The 21,504-nt window shown below is 41.2% G+C and overlaps 1 protein-coding gene across 1 annotated transcript; it reads left to right on the top strand.

Moving 5' to 3' along the window:
- Positions 1 to 1,273: 1,273 nt before the first annotated feature.
- LOC146311322 (uncharacterized) lies at positions 1,274 to 14,196 on the top strand. The gene is made up of 4 exons (XM_084742014.1): positions 1,274 to 4,881; positions 8,122 to 8,242; positions 10,968 to 11,861; positions 13,465 to 14,196. The coding sequence occupies exons 1-4, from the start codon at positions 1,440 to 1,442 to the stop codon at positions 14,042 to 14,044; spliced, it is 5,037 nt and encodes a 1,678-aa protein (XP_084598140.1). The 5' UTR covers positions 1,274 to 1,439; the 3' UTR covers positions 14,045 to 14,196.
- The last annotated feature ends 7,308 nt before the right edge of the window (positions 14,197 to 21,504 follow it).

Below are 21,504 nucleotides of genomic sequence, written 5' to 3'. Positions count from 1 at the left end.
TTTGAAGTGATGGCTTCACCTCCCAATTACAAGAAGTGAATGTCTTTTTAGAAACCAGAGAAAGAGGTTTAAAAACCAAATCAATTTAGAATGTCCTTCTGGTTCTCCCTTAATTCTAGCACAGGGCCTCTCATCTTTGCATTATCGGTAACCCACTGATGGATGGAGGTCAATGGGTTGGTGCTGCTTGACCTGAGTGCATCATTTAACATAAGTGATTCTAATATTCAAATCAATAGACTGAGGAAATGGTTTGCTACTTTTTAGACAGCTGTGGCCTACTTTTCCTATCAGTTGTTTGCAAAGTGCTCTGCAGGCACTGTTGGAGTGAAATTAAAGAGGCACTCCAGCAATTTAGCTTTGCACTTTCGAAGCTGCAGAGGCAGAGATATCCTGATTTTTTACTCCCTAGTATGAGTTAAGCTCCAAACAACACTGAATCCTGCAATTCCCATAATGCAACTTACTTTAGACCCTTCCTGCTTGGTCCAGTCCCACAGTTCAAGTTTGTAGCATGGGCTTTCAGTTATATGTTTTCACAGGTGGTGTACTTCTTTATTTTGACGAGTAAACTCAGCAGCTTGTTTCAAATTGGCGGAGTGCTCCTTTAATTGGAATCATTGACAAGAATATCAATGATTATTAACCATTATACTGAATATGCTAATATCCACTCACTTGTGTATTCATGGAGAGTTTTTCAAGTTGTCTTCTGTTCAAATCTTTTGTTGTTTGCTTTGTTCTCCACAGACAGACGACGGTAATCAACAAACACAGCCAGAATGAGAGGAGAAGCTTTAACTGGATTCAATCCTCCATCCACTGTGCTCGGTCTTTCTGTCGCCTTTCTGTCGACTGACTAACGCTCCACTGGATAAAGACTTAATTGGCTCAGAACAGACAGCCAGAACAATAAACAACCAGAATAAATACAAATGCAGTCATGTTGGTAAGAGAGTGGGAGAGAAGATGAACTAAGAACAGTAACCCTGTGGACATAAAAACTGGACATTTTGTCTCATATTTTCTTTTTTTTTTCTCTCAAAATCTGGTTGGAATATTTCTCAAAATAGGATTCCATCTCCTAATTTCATTTGGACATTATTTTGTCTACATTGTTTTGATGTCATGGAGGTTTTGACAGACGGATTGTTTTTCAGCAGTGCCATCCTTTGATCACAAGATTATCCTGACTTCTCATTAAATCAGACGGAATATGCTTCAGTATTCCACCAGAAAAGAAAAGGCAACATTTTTGACATTTCTTCATTTCTTTCATTTTGCCATGGCCCTGTCAACGCCAGCTGCCATGCATCTTGCACATTCTGAAAGCAAAATTTTTCAGAATTAGTGATATTAACAAACTCACAATTCACTCGTCAAGCTTCAAACGTGCCTCCCACCACCAACCCCTCCCACCGTCAGACATCCGACCAATCATGGGCAAGCCTCTAAGCCGTCCCGGGTGTTTCAGGAAGAGCTCCTGCTGCCTGGAGAAGCATGGAGCTGGGGATGGGGGAGTGGGAGGGCGAGGTGGGGGAATGGAAGGGGTATACGGAGATGGCTACGTACCCCAACGCTCCATCTACGATACCATGTGCATCAATCAGCAGATTGACAGCCATCACCATCACCCTGGAGGGTCCATAAGGCGAGACTGTGGAGTTGAGGGGAGCTTTAGTTACTCTGCAAGCGGCTCCCTTAGGGTTAGCAGGTCTCCAACTGACATGTTTGATCCGCAGCCTCGCTCTTTAACACCAAACCCCTCGTTTGTGCGCCGCCTGGACGAAAGAGCCATCTATGATTCATTGAAGCTCGCAGGTCAGGATGATGACGGTGGTGGCTGCAATTCTCCTGGACGCTTCAACCGGTCAGTTTCTCCCTCTGTGTCCTCGTTCTCAGCGCCAGGAGTTTCCTCCTCCTCATCCAAGAAGCATCACCATCACCAACACCATCACCATGGAGACAGCACAAAGAGCAGAGATGGCCGACATTCCTGGAAAGTCTTGACACCTCCAAAACACCTCGAGTGTTTGGAGCTTACTACAACTGAAATGATGGACAGAGGGGGAGGATATCTGAACCCAGGGCACTACCCACCCCCTGGGGGCCAGTCCTCCTCTCTTACCTCCCCTCTTATTTCCCCCTTTTCTGGCTCACCCCTGTCTTCGGGTTACCACACTCCGGTCTTTTTCTCTCCAGCCAAGCCTCGACCCAGTCAGACTCAGAGTTTGCGCTGTTCCCCTCCCCACGTTATCCAGCCAAGGCATTACTCCCAAACCCAGAGCCTCAGGCTGTCACCCCCCCATGAGCTGAGGCGATCCCCCTACCGTGCCCCGCTTGTCCAACTGTCTGCTCATGACCTGGAGCAGGACCTGAGGGACCGAGGAGGAGGATGGGGTCGGAGTGAGCGAGAAAGAGAGTGGGAGAGGGAGAGGGAAAGAGAGATGGAGAGAGGGTGGGCCCAGAGAGAGTGGGAAAGAGAGAGGGAGAGGGGGAGGCTGGAGAGGGAGAGGGCAAGAGAAAGGGAGAGAAGGGAAACATCAACCTTTGGGACCTTCGGGTATGGTCGACCAGTTCCTCTGCGATCAGAGAGAGACTCTGTGTTTTTAGAGCCCGACCAGGTTCTCGACACAACACCCCTGTTGCTCCCCCAGCCCTCACCGTCACCCTCCCCCAATGCTGCCCCTAGGATGGGCACCGGCGCTGTGGGTAGGAATAGAGCCGGGTCAAAGGTTGGTCCTGACAGTGCAGGTGGGGGTATGGTTAAGTATGACAATGGCAGTGTTGGGTTGGTGTTAATTGACAGCAAAACAGGGTGTGGGCCAAGGTTAGTAAGTGAAGTCCCAGCTGGAAACATGTCAGAGGCTGAAATCAGAGCTGGAATGCAAGAACACCATAGAACTGAAAGTTGGAACAAATATGACAATGGATCCAGAGCTAGCATGAAAAATGGGTCTGAAACAAGAATGGGCTCTCAGGTGAAAACAAGACCAGGGGGACGGGATTTGGAAGGAAAAGTGCGATCAGGGATGGAGGTAGAAAATATGGCTCCAGCTGAGAACAAAGAAGGACACAGGGGAGGGTCGAGGAGTGGGGAAAGAAGTGGAAGGGTTGCGGCTAAGCCAGAACGTATTGCTGAGTCTATACCCTCAACTGTGACTGAGACTGAGGATAACATTGGGCCTGGAGATAAAATTGACAGTGGATCTGGTCCTGGGATGAAGACAGAGATTGAGATAGGGGTTGAGACTAAAACTAGCTCATGGCAGGTGGAGAACAAGGTTGGAACAGAAGCTGCAGGTATAGCTAAAGTTAATAATGAGGTTAGTTCAGCAGCAGAGCCCAGGGTAGAAGCTAAAGTTGAGTCCGAAGTTAAGATTGCTCCTGTATCTGAGCCCGAGGTAATACCAGAAGCTGTGGTTACCAATGAGATAGGGACTAAAAGTAACACTGAGGCTGGAGTCATCAATGAAAGCCAGAACAGCAACAAGACAAAAGATAAAGCTCAGATAAACACTGTGGTTGGAGATAAAACTGATACTGCCCCTGAAGATCAGGCTGAGAAAAAGACTTTGGACATTGATAAAATTGCTACCCATGTAGAGAAAGTTTCCAGATCCCACAAATCCAAATCATCTAAGTCCAGCTCCAGGACTCGACCTGGCACAGCCACAGGGCTCCGACCAGGCGTAGTCAGCCCCCGACTAACCAGAGGCCTTGGGGACCTTGACTCAACAAGCCCCGCTGAGGGCATCGAGTCTACTTGGCCTCGCAGAATCATCGTCAGGAAAAGGACTGTTCGGCAGGGTGGTGCGCTCCACAATCTCCCTATTCTCCCTCCTCTCCCCTCTGTGCTCTCAGCATTGGAAAAGAGGCGCCCACATGGCCTCCCACACCCCCGTCAAGGCCACTTCTCAGAGAACCCGCTATCAAACATAATGAATTCTACAAGCATGGTGGGACGATGCTCACTTAAAGAGCCCTCCCATGTAGAACCAGGACAGGGGACCAATTTGGTGGGTAGGGCTTCCCTGAAGGAGCAGAACCTGGAACACTGGAGGGTCTGCAGAGAGCAGGAGGAGCCCAGGAGATCCAGGAGCAAGGAGAAACAAGGAGAGCAAAGTAAGGAGAAGACTGAGAAAGATGAAAGGAAGAGGAAGGAGGAGAAGAGAGAAAAGGAGAGAAGAGAAGAGAAAGACAAAAAGGAGGAGAAAGTGAGTAAGGAAATAGAGAGGGTTATTGTTAGTGAGGGGCTAGTGGAAGAAACCAAGCAAGAAAAGTTAGAGAGAAGGGTTGAAGGGAAAGTACAAGAGGATCAAAACAAAAAGGAAGAAATTAAAAAGGAAACAGATATAGAAATAAAGTATGAAAAGGTAGAGGATAGAGGAATTAAGATTAAGGAGGGGATACAAGAACAGCATGGACAAGAGTTGGAGGAGGTGGTGGTTCAATTAAAGACAGAAGAAGGTGAGGTGGAGGGAGGAGAAGGAGGGACATTTGAAGAGGAAGGTGGGATGGAGAGTTGGGATGCTGTCCTTGAGATGGTAACCACATTGTGGGATGACGGCTGGGAGAAAGGCGGAGCAGGAGGAGGAGGAGATGCAGACTCCTTCTCGGGGTCCTTGCAACGTTGGCCTCTTCTCCGGCCTCCAGTTGGCTTTGGGGGCTCCCACCCCCCTTCTTCGGCAGCCTCGGAGCTCAGCCTGACAGAGCTAGAGAGGAGAGCCAGGGAGCTGGACTCTGACCTGGAGCACCTAGACCTGTCTCAGCCCCAGAGGGACACACAGGATGTATACCAAACACTGCTGGAGCCACAGAGGGAACGAGCCGACATGTACCAAACACACCCTGGGCCGCAGAGAGCTGCTGTCTTGACAGGTAGATACTAGTTGAATGTATTTGTTTTGTTTTTTTTCTTTCTTCCCATATTGTTTTTCATGTTCCTGCAATAATGTACCGTAACAGAAAAATTACATATGATATGGTAAAGGGAAACTCTACTGATTTTACTAATAGTTAGTTTATTTGTCATGGAGGCTACTACTCGACCTATGAAAACAGTTGTATAATATTTACAACTTTGGAAGAGCTTTGTCATATTTGAAAAAAAGCTCTTGGTTATGTCATAGTGATACCATCAGGGATATCTTGGCTTGGGCTTGGAGGCTTCAGATTTATAAGAGAAAGCTGCTTGAGAGCGTGGCCTGAAAAAATGATGCACTTAGTTACATTTTAGAAAATGTAGGTTCCAGGGTTTTTGGAGCTTTACCTAGAGTAGGTGGTAGTAAGTCATCTAGCAAGACATCTTGACCTCTTTAAAACCATGCCAAACCATCCATACCAAAAAATAACCATTACTTTTTTCTTTTTATTCTTTTATTTCTCTTTTGTGAGTCTCCCAACCACAGCTAGACTAATCTTTTGTGGGGTCCTGCAGGGTGAAAATGTGGGGTTGGTTACCCATTGTTGTTAAGCTCAAAATCAGGTAACAGTTAGCCCAGTGTGATGGCCATTTGTGAAATTATCATAGAATGTAATCTAGAGATTTTTTTTGCACTGGTCTCCAATAACGATTCAGCAAGCCTGGTACCTGGAAGAATCTCAGTCAACTTTCTCCTTTCCTGTTTCCTGTACTTCGATATTCTCTGTGTTAGTCTCATTTATGTTGAAAATTGACAATTAAGAAATCATAGCAGTTATTTCAAGCTGCATGGATGTAAATAAAGCTGAATATGGTAAAATACAAATATTTGTGGATAAAGTAAAAAGACCAGTGGAAATTTTGAGCAAGTAAGATTTCAGACGTCATTATTTGTATTTTGCATTTTAATTTGGACCGATGAACATTTTTGTGTTCATTGTTTTTCATTACATGATGTGTTCAGTCAAAATAGCAGTATTACTAAACTGTATACACTAAAACCCTAATTTCAGCAGCTGCTCTGTATTGTTTGAGAGTTTGGCTGGGAAGTTGGCTGTCAATTATTTCATTTATACATGTACCAAAATAACAGGTGGTGAATACCTGCCAGCGAAGTGGAACTGCTCATTGTTCTGAACTGATGTATTAATCAGCTGCCAGGCATAGACATTGTTTTCCAGTATTTTCTTCTCATTAATATCGGGACAGTGCTGTAATATGACTTGAGAAAGGAAATAATGAGGCAGGTAACAGAGAACCTCTTACAGGATCACAGGAAGCTAAATCTATGAAACCTACATGTACAATTCTATTACTGTTTTGTCCATATGATATATAAATTACATAATATTAACTTGGTAGCCTATATTAAAATACTTCTCAAGAACACCTCAGCTTTCTCAGATAGTTCTTAGATCATCTCAGCCTTCAGATACCTTTCAGTGATTCAGTGGCCGAGGTCAAGACTGAAACCAGTTTGCCAAAAACGGTAATAAATACTCAACTGAGATCTATCTGTAAGAGGTCTTTACCAGCGTATCAAGGTTGAATCACTTAAACTGTTTGTAGTGAAGAAAAAATGGGTGCCACGCAGTGTCAAAAAAGTAGCACTGGCAAAGCAAATGATGAAGAAATCAGGTGCTCGTCAAGGATGGGACCAAAAATTATATATGAAAATACAGATGAAAACACTGACCATCCAACTTACTGATGATAAAAGTTTAAAGTAATGGAGAGCAGTCTGGAATGATCCCAGGAACTCTGATGAAAAATTTAAATATTCTTCATTAATTCATGGATAGGCCAACATGCTTCAACCAAGTCTTCATCAGGGCAGAAAATGACAATAATTATTGTGCTGATTGTCATTTTATGCCCTTATGAAGACTGTTTGTAGAATGGTTTGTGAAAAAGCACCAAACATCAGTAAATACAGCACAGTTCAGCTGGCCAACTCGTGGACAGGGTTATTATGTGCCAGTCAATTGCAAGCAGAGCTCAGCTGTCAATCATGACGTGAAACCTGCTTTTAACAACATCAAATAAGTAATTAAAACCTGATTTAAAAAACTGATAAGACAAAATGAATACTTGAACAAATATCAGCATGATAAGAACTACCTTAAATGACAGAGAGCATCTTCACTTTTGAGGTTGTCTGTTTCTACAAATGTTAACGATTACAGCATCATAAGCTTTCTTTATAGGCAAAAGGAGACAAAAAAGCAATGAAACTACCAATGACAAGCATTTAGTACCACTAAAAACAACAAATGTAGTGACTGACAAAATAGAATGCAACAGAATGAAACATGACCAAGAAAAGTTCTTCATTAATGATGATTAGTCAGATATTATGTAGCAAAACATGTCCTATTTGGTGAGAGGCAGGTGCTCTGTGTCATTAGATCTTACTTTAAACTCTCTTTAAAAATTAAATGTGTAATTCCTGATGGAGAGCCATTCTATAATTTAATTTTTCTCTACCAGTCTTGCCTAGTCTTTGAGACAAACTGAAAAACAAGATTTTGATGCATGCTGAGCATTAAAGTTATTGCCATTACTACTATATGAAAAGGACAGGACATTTAGGATTTTAAACAATGAAATATTTCTCATAAAACAGAGCAGCGAAATACCCATCCTGTCCTTCACAAATGACCATCCTAAGGTTATGTGCATTCTGATGAGCTCTTTTGTAACAGTTCAGAGCAAGTCGTGCAGCTGCATTCTGGGCTAACTGTAGATGAGGTGAAGGCGGGGATGTTGAAATGCTTCATGAACACTAGCAGCAGCGTCACAATCATAGTTTCATTAAGACGATATCGAGGCTTAAAATTGAAATTTGGATTGAGGCTTGTGTGCTTGATTGTCAAGCGTCTGAGGCGCAGTGGGTGCTGTTTGCTTGTCCTATCTCAGCTCAACCCATTCTCCACCAAATTACCTAGATTAGGATCTGTTGGCTCCGGTACTGTAACTGACAAAATTATCCTCTCAGAAACATATGTGTCTGTCATTTTTCTAATCCTGCAGAAAAGCCTCAGATAGAAAAATGAACAAGTGTTACAACATCCACTAGACGATAGCAAACATTGATCTGCAGGCTTAACCAGGAGGGACAATGAATGTTGTAATGTACAGATTATATCTCATGTTTTTCTTGTTTAATTATGTTATATCTGTGTTTTATTTTCTAGGAGTGGGCAGCAGATCCCAGGTCAGTTTGGAGCTCACCACTATGGCCTCACCAGCTACTGACACAGACAGACCTGTTGACTGGTCAACCAAATCTGCTGGGACTTCCACTGTTGGCACAAGGTAATTCCACGAAAATAGGTTATGTCAGCACTGACTCCGAACTCTGATCTCCACCAGATGTTGACACGCATTCTGGGCCACTGACGGGTCATCTTTAGAGGGGGTTATAGATGCACTAGGTCACAATGCCACTGAATTTTCAGTTCAATTTAAAGCCATAATTTTGTTTTTTACATTGCTATTTACTGGCTTTTTAGGTCAGTTAGCAAATGTATGACTTTTGGGGATATCTAGATATTTTAAATTAATTCTGTGGGTTCCAAGGTTACCATATTGACACGGATCATGGCGCATGTAACACTTTATGTTCTGAGAATTTCAAAGCTGATTTAAACAAAATATACATTTTGGATGTCATCTTTTTCTTTTCATTTCTCATTTTCTTTTCTTTTTATATTCTTTTGATATATACTCACAGAGCAATGAAATGTATCAGCATCCGATTTTGACTTGCGGCTGCGTACCGTGCACTGTGGTGTCAAGATTTCTTGCAGTTTATAATTGATCGTGCTTGGATTCTACATGTAAGTAAATGCAAATTAAGTGCACAAAACCTTTTGAGGGTGAGCCATGAGTGATACATATATATAAACAAAATGATAGTGGTCCAACACTGGAGCATTGAGGAACACCAAAAGTAATCAATCAGTTTTTGAAGTCAAGTCAAGTTTTTGAAGTGAAGTTGTTTTCACAATTTATTAATTTATCCCAAACACTTTGATCATTTAATTATTTTCTAAATGCAGTGCTTTTGTTTTATTAATCCAGTTGGTTTCTGACTGCAACAATTAAAACACTGCATTAGTTTTATTAAGTAATATAAGTATTGTGCGATTTGGTGGGAGATATGATTGTGAATTCAAACATTTGTTATGATAGACTACCAAATGCACTGTGTTTCTATTTCATTGCTTTTCATCTTATCATTAGTCATTATTATAAACATCGCATACTTGTAGAACAGCAGAGTGTACCCATGGGATGAAAACAGGCACATTCAGTACATGTGAGCAATGCAGTGTTGATGAGCTGCCAGAGAAGAGAGACAAGAGGTTGTGTTTTTTTCAGGACAGACAATGAATTTGTCTTCTGTTTACTGGTCATGAAAGACACCAAAAGCCAAGAAAGACTGGCTGACATTGTAATCCTGACATAATAATCAAACGTGCCAAACTGCATAGTATTGGTGTAAAGCAACATTTCTGCCTAAGTCCGTACTGTCCATATTCAAATACAAACTGTTTTTACTCCACAGCATTGGCTGGTTTTAGAATGTGGATTATGTGTACATGACAGGTTGAAGTGGTGCTTTAAAACATGAGTGATTTGGTGGCTCTCACTGGCAGGACATTTGTTGCAGTATGTTTCCCATTCTTTGGGAATGATTTGGGACAAATCATGTCCCCTCCCCCCAAAAAATTAAATTATTGATGACCAACACCCTGATTCCATTTTTTTGTTGAGAATGTATTCTTTAAGGATTTATACATATATGAAATAAATGTTGTTGTTTTTTTAAATTTCTAATCTTGCTCTGTGTCAGAAAACAGCCTTGTCCCAGGCAAGAATTCACAACTTCAAACAATTTAAACGTGTTAAAAGCCTTCACATCTAAAGCTAACAATACATACCAATAACATAGATATAAAAATATGTTATTATTTGTTAAATTTGTTTTTGTATTTTAAAAAAAGACTGTCTATGTAAATGTTCGCCCCTTAAAGTTGTTTCCAAGGTTTCCAAAGAACATCATTTAATCAGGCATAAAAAGTGTTAGCTATACCCAAAGGACCCCTGTCTCACTTCCTGGTCTCTATTTTTGGACAAATTCATTAATATTACTATCAGATATGTCTCAACTATATCATGTCAACGCTGTAGCCCTTAAAAAAATATGGTTTAAAACTGTGTGTTTTGATTAGCATTAAAAGAAGTCTGAGCAACTTTAAAAAATAAAATGACTACTCACTATGCCACTCACTATGTGCTGTGAAAACACTCGGAGGTTGGCCCATTACAAACGACCAAGAGTTTCATCTTTTAAAATATATTTTCAGGCATAATTGAAAAGTGAAAATCAAACCCCTCCTCAAAATACAGTTTTGTCCCAATTCTCAAGAATGAGTGATATTATGGCTTTAATGATCTTTGTATGTTTCCTTCTATTCACCATATTTAACACCCCTCAGCTGTAATTATTCTGGGTAACAATTATGGTCTGGACCATTATAAAACCTCTGGACAATTATTTGAAAAAGATTCATATGAAGCGCATCACACATGAAAATGAACTGTAAGAGTTAGTTCATTTGATTCGCACAAAACAAAGTAGGCGTCAAAGCAACACTGTCAAAGTGCCCTTTCCTGAATCTGGCTTCAGCAGATCATAATAATCACTTCAATGTGAATCTCTGTGTGTTGTTCCTGGTTAATGAATGAAGACATAAACCAAGCCACGCCATGGCCTCAGCTAAATTAGAGAGCTAATATATTTATAATGAGGTGTCCATCACCCAAGACAACTATGCCGATATTCAAATTAGAGTCCTATAACAGTGCTCTGTCGGGCTGAGACAAACACAAATCAATGGCCTTGATCTGAAAAAGTAGGTTATGACAAATTTGATGGCATCTGTGGTAAGTAATGGTTGAGAGAGAGCATTAGAAGTCACAGACACATGAGGATGTAGCGGTAATTTGACTGCCTTGTCTTTTTTTTTTCTAGCTCCACAAAGGAGGACAGTTCTCCAGACTCAAACCTTACCTTGGAGTCAGACTCCAGTGGCGTCTTCCTCTCCTTATCCAACCAGAGCCAGGAGGAGGCCGGCTCCGACAGCGACCAGCCAATAAGTGGCTCCGACCTAGGCAGCAGCAGCACATCACTGGAGAAAGACGGGGACGATGGAGGGTTGAAGGAATGGGGGAGGGAGGAGAGCACAGAGCTACAGTGGTGCTACCCGTCTCTCCTCAACACTTCCATGCATGAAGACACGGAAGGAGATGGTGAAAGAGAGGAAACAGGGCGTGGAAAGATGGAGGGAGATGAAGAGCGAGGGAAAGATGAGAACGGAAGGAGAGTTGGTAAGATAGCAACGGTTTCAGTCATTAGGTCCCAAATGGACCACACAGACATTGAGGACTCCATGACTCGAAATGTCCCACAAAGTGAAGACATACCACCCAGGAAAAAAGTGACCCTCATGGGAAGTGACTCCCCTCTTCCTCTGTCTCCCTCAAAACAACCAATCAAACACTTCCTAGATCCTAATCAGAAGCCAATCAGAACCTCAGGACTGGACTGTGGTGACTTAGATCCTTTTGTCCAATCGGACAGCTTTGTTTACCTTGCCGTGTCTGCAAGATCTGCCTCCCCGGGTGAAGCCACCACAGTGACAGAAGTTCCTACCCATGGTATAAAACAAGACAGTTTACAGCAACATTCGGATAGCATGAAAACACACATGGACCAGTCAAATATGGAACGGGACACGAAGCCGACTCACCTTGCCCCCAAAAAACCAGAGGAAGGGGACTTTCTGTGCACTGACAGTTTTGTCTACCTGGCAGCTCCAGCATGCCTCCTACTGGGCCCTGCAGGAACCACATCCTATAGCGGCAGGTATGTGCATTTTTGTGTGGTCACAGCAGTGCATTTCCATCCATCCATCCATTCATCCATCCATCCATCCATCCATCCATCCATCCATCCATCCATCCATCCATTTCCTTTGATTGGCTAAGCAGTGTACTCCAGACCCACCTCTCCTCAGCAAACCTTTCCAGCCCCTCCTGGAGGATCCCAAGGTGTTCTCAGGCCAGATGAGGTTTGTAATCCTACCAGTGAGTTCTGGGTCTACCCTGGTCTCTTCACACTTGGACATGCTTGGACAACCTTCAAAGGAATGCACAAACGAGCAGTGGTTCTATTCCAAACTCCCTCTGGATTGCTGAGCTTCTCACCCTATGTTTAAGAGTGAACCCTACAGAGGAAACTTATTTTGGCCACTTGAATCTATGATCTAATTTTTTCGGTTACTACCCAAAGCTCATGACCATAAGTGAGGACTGGAACAAAGGTAGAACATTTCATTGTTTGTAATTGAGTGTAGGGTCAGAAAAGTATAATATAACAATACTTCAAATCCATTTTATTAATTTAGCTGTAGATCCAGCCATCTATCCATTTTCTGCTCTACTTGTACCTGGTCTGGGTTGCAGTGGCAAAGGAAGGTAGCCCAGACGTCTTTCTCCCCAGTCATGTCTTCCAGTTTACCCTGAGGGATACCAAGAAGGTTCCAGCCTAGATGTGACCCCTCCAGTGTGTTCTGGGTCGTCTACAGGGTCTCCTTCCAACTGTGTGTGCCTGGAATATCTTCACAGGGAGGTGCCCAGGGGGACATCCTAATTAGATGCCCTAACCACCTTAACTGGCTCCTTTCAAAGCAACAGAGCAGCAGCTCAGTGCCTTCCAGGTCTTTTAGCTCCTCATTGTATCTCTATGGGTGACCCCCGGCACATTTTGACAGTCTGGTCACTTGCTTCACTTGCTTGTTACCCAAAGTTCATGACCATGGGTGAGGTAAGGTGAAATACAGTTGAGGCACCTGTCTGCAAGGATTTCAAATCCCACTTCCAGAGGACTTTTTTCTTACTGTATCTCAGGGAAGGTTGGACTCATGGAATCCAAGTGGCGGTGGTGGAAACTAGCTTGGAAAGAGGTTGTGGCAAACTGTCAGATATCTCAAGAAGAGCAGACAGGGTTTAGCCAAGATTTTCTGGAACAAAAAAGGGAAACTCACTCAAGATGGGCTCACTGATGGAGGTTGAAAGGAATATTTTGAGGAACCCCTGTATCTGAATACAGTGATTACAAAATTAACATACTGTGATGACCTCTTGAGCCCTTTTAAAGGGATACTTTAACTCATAACCATCCCTTTTCATCTCATTTCATTACAACTCAACTCACTATCGTATTAATATAATGAGTAGTATTTTAACTGGAAGTGATAGTGTTTTCCTCCCTTCTCTCTGTTTAAAATTTAGCACTACTAATAATTCTGTCATTTTCATTAACAAAGAATGAAGATAGCTTGCAGAATTTTTTAAAGAAGTTCTTAAGCACCATTCAGATACATACAAAAATGTAGATGCTAGTGGAATATTTTGAATAGTAATAATAAATATTAAATATTGGTCATTCTGTCTGTTGTGTTTTCCAGAGAGTCAGACTCGGAGAGTTCAGGATCTGGCCCCGTTGATCTGTCACTACTGGGTTGCGGCTCAGTGGCAGGGGACAGTGACTGGGACTCAGACCTGTCTGACTCCGATCCCAGTCGCTCCTCCAGAATCGCTGCTGCCGGGAACAAATCTGCCGGCGTCGGACGGCCGAAGCGGCTGCCCACTGAACTGGGCTGGGACTTGTTTGGAGAAACCACAGAGCCTGAAGTGCTGAGCGAGCTCTTCAGGGAACAGGACAGAAACAACAATGGCAAAGCAAGGAAGGTTACCGGGGTTACCACCAGCATGTCAACAACACAAGCCATTCCCATGGCGACTCAGCCTGCCACTACGCCAGTGAGGCAGTCAACAGTGGAGCAGTCAACAACAAAGAAGGTCACGTGGCAGTTTAAACCAGCCCAGAGGTCAGTCTGCACAGGAAGCAGGAAGGAGAAAGAGAGGGAAATGACGTCATCATCATCAGTGAGGTTCTCAGAACTGGGAGGAGGAGACAGCTATAGACCCACTCCTTCATCTTCATCGTCTTCATCGTCATCACCATCATCATCCTCTTCTGGCTGATTTTTTTTTTTTATGAAAACGGGTTGTTCGACCATTTTGGAGAGCTTTCATTGCCTGAAACTGAGTTGGCTGCAGAAAGGTAGAAAAGATCTTCAACTTATTCTGTAGAAACTGATGGCTGGAACAAGTACAGCTTTTTTTGCCTGTAAATTTTGAATCTTGCATCAAGCTGCTGCCATTGCCTTCTTATGACCTTATAAAGGCTGCATAAAAGACTAGTTAATTGTTGCATTTTGTTAGAATAGCCTACACGATATTGTATGTAATTGATTTAAGTTTGAGACAGTGCGAGACTCAGGCTAAACAGAAACTTTCAGGTTGAGATTATGAGGAAATACGGCCACTGATTGACTGACTTAGGTAAGATATGCACAGTGTCATTCCTAATGGGTTTTTATCAACAGTCCAATTTTGAAACACAGGATTGATTTATTAATTACAAAGTCACATTATTCTCTATCTAAATAATGAATATTGATAGTTCTGTGGGTTTTTTTTTATTCTATTGAATGTACTGTACAGGATATACATAACTACAAAGAAAATCCTTCCTAAAACAGAACTCACATATTAAATATTCTCAATAATTTGGTGGCTTGGGGACATATATTTAAACATTATTACAGTGTTGGAATTCAGTTACAGCAACAGATAAAAATGATTACAGTCAGAGAAAAGAACTTCCAACATTGTATTATTGGTTTATAAGGATCTAACAATGTAAATGTGTCTCAGGCCTTATATCAATTTACACTTCCTTCCCCTTATAATGCCTCACTTTAATGCCTACTCTTACTACTTCATATATGTACTTTAAAAACTGACTTTTAAAAACCGACTGAGGTCAAACTTTACAGTGTACAATGTATTTTATAATTACATCCAACTTTACAGTGTATTTAACAGTGTGTCAATAATATATTTTGAACATTGAGATAATTATAGAGCGAAATATATATGTGATGATTGTGCAGACATGAACGAATAACAGAAGGATTAAGTAATATTTAATTTAAATGTTTTATTTATCAATTAGATTTGAAATTGTGAATGTAATAATTGAGCAATATGCTTAGAGATTCATGCTATATTCTATGTTTCATACGTGGAAAGTGTTGCCTGAGTGATGTGCATAATAACGGCTGAGTTTAATTTTATTTGTACAGCCAGATACTAATTGTAAATGCTGTCTTGCACTCATTTAAAGATGCTATGTGTAAGATATTTAAACATCAATTTATCATCAGGTAGCTTGGTATAATTGCCATAAACAATGAGACCGTGGCTGAGATGATTTGATAGCCTTTCTCTCTCATCAGTGTTATTTTTAGTGCTAGTGGGTTTTTTTTTCAAGACTTCATCTCCCATAATCCCCCCCTGCGTACTGTCTCTCTTCGTCTCCGTGGCATCCTTGGCTTTACCGGGGAGGATAAACATGCTGGAGACGACCGAAAATTTGACAGATTTAGCTCTGTTTGTGCTGAAGGAAAGCAATCCAGAAGATTTCCCTCTAAATCCAAGTCGGCGGCACACAATGTAAAATGCTGTGTGGAGGCTGGTGGAGCTGCCAATCATCCCAGCAGCGCTCTTGTTGTCGAGTAATTATACTAATGTCTCAAAATGATTGTGGTAATCATTTACTGATGTTAAAAATGGTACATGTAGCACCTTTAAATGAGAGCACAGCGCTATCAGATTTGTAATTCTATTACAAATATGACAAAGGAGAGGTGGCAGGTTAACAAATTATTGACAGTTAGACAATAATAATTCTTGCTACAGTATGAGGCGGTTATGAAAGACTGTGTGGGAAGTCACGGCCTGACAGGCAAATCGCTTCCTAAGCAGGTTCTGTTGTGCTTTTTTAACATTTGCACTTGAATTTCAAATTAGGCAGTGAGAGGTAACTGTTTGAATTTTGACAATAGTCAAATATTCGTGTGTGTGTTTAGTGTTGACAGTGAGGGTGATGGCACTAGAATTTGCAGGGTGAATCTATTGTGGGGATGCTGTGGCAATATTTCTTGATTGAGACTGATTGGGCACGTTGTGTGCATTTTTTGAGGGGTGAAACCTGTTGCCTTGTGCAACTTTAACTGCCATTATGAACAGTGAAACCCTCCGCCAGTCCTTATTCTTCATGATGATGCTCAGTGTAAACAAACAGGATATAAATGCACCTGTCAAGTTCAGTAATATATTTATTTTTGGTTCTTTTGAGCACAGATTTACAAGCACATCCACAGAGGAATTAAATGCTTCGTTAGCATATCTGTATTTTCAAAGCTGCAGGATGTCAGGCTGGAAGTGAATGCTTATCAGGACTGAACTAATGACTGACGGAGGTTTAAAATGACCTAACACTTTGGCTTCCTCTGATATTTCTTAACCGGGGCCAAAATGCATTCAATGTAACTCATTCTCGAGAGTTGGGACAAAAATGTTATTTTGAGGGGATTTTGAATTTTACTCATCAGTTATGCTGGAAGATATATTTTAACAGGTCAGACTCTTGGCTATTAAACCTTGTAACGGGACAAACTCCTAGTGATTACGTTTTTTAAAATTAAATTCAACAACTCCATCAGATGGAAATCTGATGTCATGGAGTTGACAAAATGTAGTGAACAGCCATTTTATTTTTTAAAGTGTCTAATTTTAAACCATAATTCTTATTTTGCTACAGAGCTAACATGTTATGGTTGAGACACATGAGATAACAATGAATTATTATATTTAGTGAATATGAAAAATATAAAGTTGACCGGTGCTTGAGCAGTATCCATGTCTTTTTAAAGTAGGAAGTGAGACAGGGGTCCTCAGGATATAGCTAACCCTTTTCATGCCTGATTAAATCATGTTTTTGTAAAAATCTGACAGAGCTGACAAAAATCTGGGACACATTTTCAAAGGGCCAAAATACGATTTTAAAACAAGTTTTTTTTTTTTTTTTTTATACCTGTGTTATCAGGTATTTTAGATTTTGAAGGTTTTTAACAATTTTTAATTGTTTGAAGTTGTGAATTCTTGTCTGGGACAGAAAGTATCATATATCTAAATCCTTAAAAGGTTTTTTTTTTCCTTGTAGGACATGTTTTGTCCCAATTCCCAAGGATGGGTGACATTCTTTGATATTTGTGCAAGACCCAATAGCATCTCAAATCCCTGTTGAAAGCCAGCCTTTTCAAAAATGAAAAGTGAGCTATGAGGACATTCTTGCTTGGCTGGATTAAACCTGTTAGGGTGCTGGAATAATATGACCTGGCCCCAGGTTTTACATGTGTGTCAGTTTATGGTAATTTGATTAGACAGGAATTTAAAAACAGATGTACTGTATAGCATGAACACACAGTAAGGTGTGTTAGCCTCTGTGATATCCATTACTGTCATAGAATGTACAACTTTGAGTGTTGGGCGAGTTACTTGAAATATCTAATCAATTACTCATTACTCACTGACAAAGTAATTGCATTACTTCACTATTTACTCAGCAGCAAAAGTAATCCATTACATTAATTGTTACTCTACTTTCTGCCCAGCTCCATCAAAGGTGCCTTTAAACAACTCTAAATCCTCCACATTCACACGGTGCATCTTTTTTATTCAATGTGTTAAACTATAAAAGAATGTATTGACGTGGAACAAGCCAGTAGGCTTGACCATCCAGCAACTGGCGTAGCTGTTGTCACTGCACACAGCTCTCCATTAACGCAACATTATGTAAGATTTGTTTTGTTTTTTGGTTTTTTTTTTTGTGATTTGGCACCTCCAGCTTCAGTGTGCGATTCACTTCTACACTGCTCTTGTAATTCTGGAGCAGTACATGTGCATTTGTTATGATTACATCACTTCTGAGCAAAAACTAGCGAGTCGATAATGTTGCTAACACAGCCAGATATCAAACAAGTGCAACAACACAAGACATAGCAAGCAGCTAATATCACTTATTAGACCGAGCCAGCTCGGCGTCTGTCTGTCTGCAGCGTTTTATTTCACCTAACCCTCACCAACGACTAAAAGCCAGTCAACATTTACTCATGTTCAGCAGCCTCTTGCTCCGCCACTCTTTTTCTCTTCTTACCGTCCTCCATCAGTGTCTTTTTTGGACTCTGCCATGATGTCCGTAAAGGCTACTGAGTCCATTTACATTATGGGACTTAAAACCTCCTCCTCCTCCTGGCAGTCCAGAGCTCCTGTGCTACTGGTGTAAACACCAACACTCATCCAGTGCTCTGACCTCCATTTCTAGGCAGTGTGGTGACTGAGCTAATAGCTAACAACAGAATGCTGCTTGAATCGGACAATTTTTGAATTGGGGTTTGACATAATGGGCCATTAGAGCAATGAGCAAAAGACTTAGATAACCCTTTCAAAATAAAACAAACTTTTGTGACCTAATTAGAGCCTATAAAACAGGAAAAAAAATCTTACCAGTTTCCCATATTTTTGTTTTGTTTTCCAGATTAAACAAATTAAGTGAATGAACAGACGATGCACAGACCTGTTTTCCTACCTACAGGAATGGTAACAAACATTGTTCCCTGACATTGTCCGGTTACAGGAAATGTATCCACACCAATCAGAATCAAGGTTTAAACTAGATCTGGGATCAAAAATTCATAAAACAGGGCTTATTCTACTTTAGTAGTGCCAACAAAGATGCAATTAATCAAATTACCAAAAACCTTTTACATACAGTGAACCTGGTACTTTTGGGGGTCATGTGCCAGCTAATCCAGCTTTGCACTTTGGGATCTGTGAGTGCAGTATTAAAATCAGGGAATGCATCTTTTAGAAGCATGACCAAATTAGCTCTTATTTGCAGGTGGCAAAGCTCACATTGCGATATTGCACATAAATTGGACACATTCCACCCACATTTCACATATGAGCAATATAAAGACGTGAAGGGTGTACGTGTTATGAGAGATATCATTTGCACTTGTGCAATCTCATATCTCCTCCTTTTTACTCTGTGTGAGAGATTGCGTCGGAACATGGCCGTAGATCGAGTTTAGCAGAGACAGTTTTCCCCTGCAGCTCCACAGTTCAGCTCCAGGCAGTTTCTTGACGATTCTCTGCCAGCTTTGGCATCTCCATATGATCGTGTATGGAGGGCTGTACCGCGTATTTGAAGCTGACTGTCTCTTGTTATTGAAATGGGACAGGGCCGTGGCATTTATAAAACTACTCACGTAAATTGTGTGGTGGTCTGTGTTGCCCATTACTCACACCGGCCCTGCGCTCTGGCTGAGGTCTCATTCTAAAAAGGTTGTTTACATGACACTGTTCGTTCACCTGTGTAACCTGTGTGGGCTTGTCTCTAATATATTAGACAATTGGCACTATGATGTGTAGCACTTGAAAACCCGCTTTCTATTGGAATAATGGCATATTTTCTAACCCTGCTGCTTTACATGTCTGCTGGAAGGATTTTTTTTGTCTGAGTAACCAAACTCTGAAGCTCACAAATTGGACCAAATAAGAGGATAGGCCAGATAGTTGTATGTACTATTTTTATCGATGAAATAATCTTTGATTTTCGCTCGCATTAAACTGTGGCAAGACATCTAGTTTCACTGTGATATATTAAGGATAAATTACTTTACACATCCTTCACTGACTTCTGTAAAAATCCAGTAATATCAGGCCATTCGCGTAATACTTTGCTGTTCATGTAAACGCTGATCACTGTTAAAGCTTAGTGGTGATTTAGAACTAAGACCTGAGAGGAATTCTTAGTGGAAAAAGATGATTTATGTGAAATCTTATTATGTGCTGTATTCCAGAGCCTTGTTAAAATGCATTAATGTACAAATAAAGACTAAACTTGATGGTGTATGGTGACTAACTTTGGCTTGTTTGATGTCTGTCTCAGCTGTCTTAACCCTGTTCTACACCAGGCATGTTGCCCTGGGAGGAAGTAATCAACGCTTGTATTAAACTGCACTAATATATAGGCCACCCTATGCTGTAACTGAGATTCATTAATATACATGAATCAAAGTGACCCTAAAGAACCCTGACTAAAGCTTAAAGCTCCACTGATCAGTATTTTTGGTTTAACAATGAATCAGCCAACTGTGTGCAATGTTGAAGGGCTTTCTAGGTTTTCTAGTGTCTTATAGCTAATTGTTTTTGTTTTATTGCCCTGACATTCCATTTATTTTCACCTAAATTGCTCTAACAGAGCCACTGTCCCGCACCAAAATAATACTGACAAAGTTAATGACAAGCCGATGAAGATAGTGGAGCATTTAGCAGGTAAAGAGCCAGATATTTTTCTCAGGAGGTGGTGGAGAACAAAACAGAGCTAAAAGGTGAGCAAATATTTGACTCACTTCCATTTGTGTCACAAATGGTGTACAATGCAGCAAAGAAAATGACTGCAAACAACTAGGCAGACAGGAACAGTTCAGTGATTTGTTGGTAAAGGGAATAGGGAGGATCTGGCTGAAGGCTGGCTGAGATGAGTGACTGAAGATCTGGTGGGGTGTTGGCTGAAGCAACCGACTGATGATACGGCTAGACTTTGCATCCGGCTGATGAACTGGCTGTCATCGTCCATCAGTTTACAGATTGACTTCATAGTTTGTCTCACGTCGACACAATGCGCATTTGGTACCAGGGATTTTTCTCAATTCAGTTTTCCACTGCAGATGGCTCCCCTCAATGTAGGCAGGATTCCTAGCTGATTGTCAGAGCGATGCTGGGTGAAACTTCCATGTCATCATCTTCAAGGTGACACAAACACACAGGGACAATGGAGGATGTCCTTTCCTTTTGAGATCTTTTCATCGACAACCAAACAGAGGAACATCTGCCCTTCAACAAATGACCAGTTTGATTTTCTAGGCTGTCATTTTATAAAAACTGGGTCACAATTTGCGGTCGATCTGCACGATGACTTGTACTCCATTGTTTAGTATTGGCTCAGCTTGCTTGGAAACTAGGCCAATAATGACTCATGGATCAGAGTTTTTTAAGATCCACAAGTGTTATGCAGGCCAATCCAATTATCAACTGAGGTGATATCAAAAAACGTAGCAGGTACCTGGTAATATCCAGAACTTTTGCAGATGGAAAACCAAAAAATTAATTAAATAAATAAATAAATAAAAAATAGCCCAAAACAATTTGTGCCGAGCCATACCATGCAATGGAAATACGACATTTGACACACCGAGGATGCAGAGTTTTCTGCACAGTGAGGGATTGTTAGCAACATTTTGGTTGCACTCACTTTAAGTTTTGCCTCTAAATAAAGTGATTTTGAAGTGTCACTTGTTTACAACCTTGCCTGTCTGTCTGCACTGAATTTGTTATAGCAATGTCATAATGTTCCCAGATCTCAGCAACTGCTTAGGTGAGTATAATGTTATCAAAAAGTCCCAAGTTGCAATAAATTGGAATGTCTTAGCTAAAAGAACAAGGAAATAAAACCTGATTGCCATTTGGAA

This window comes from Lutjanus erythropterus, chromosome 18 (genome assembly GCF_056507025.1).
Source record: "Lutjanus erythropterus isolate fLutEry1 chromosome 18, fLutEry1.hap2, whole genome shotgun sequence".
Taxonomy (NCBI): Eukaryota; Metazoa; Chordata; class Actinopteri; order Lutjaniformes; family Lutjanidae; genus Lutjanus; species Lutjanus erythropterus.
This window is presented reverse-complemented; position numbering and strand designations above follow the sequence as displayed.

Bases quoted from the DNA above. Each gene is read 5' to 3' on its own strand.
- LOC146311322 (XM_084742014.1), top strand. From the start codon at position 1,440: ATGGGCAAGCCTCTAAGCCGTCCCGGGTGTTTCAGGAAGAGCTCCTGC. The intron at 8,243-10,967 runs GTAATTCCACGA...TTTTTTTTCTAG, and splicing joins ACTTCCACTGTTGGCACAAG to CTCCACAAAGGAGGACAGTT. The intron at 11,862-13,464 runs GTATGTGCATTT...TGTGTTTTCCAG, and splicing joins ACCACATCCTATAGCGGCAG to AGAGTCAGACTCGGAGAGTT.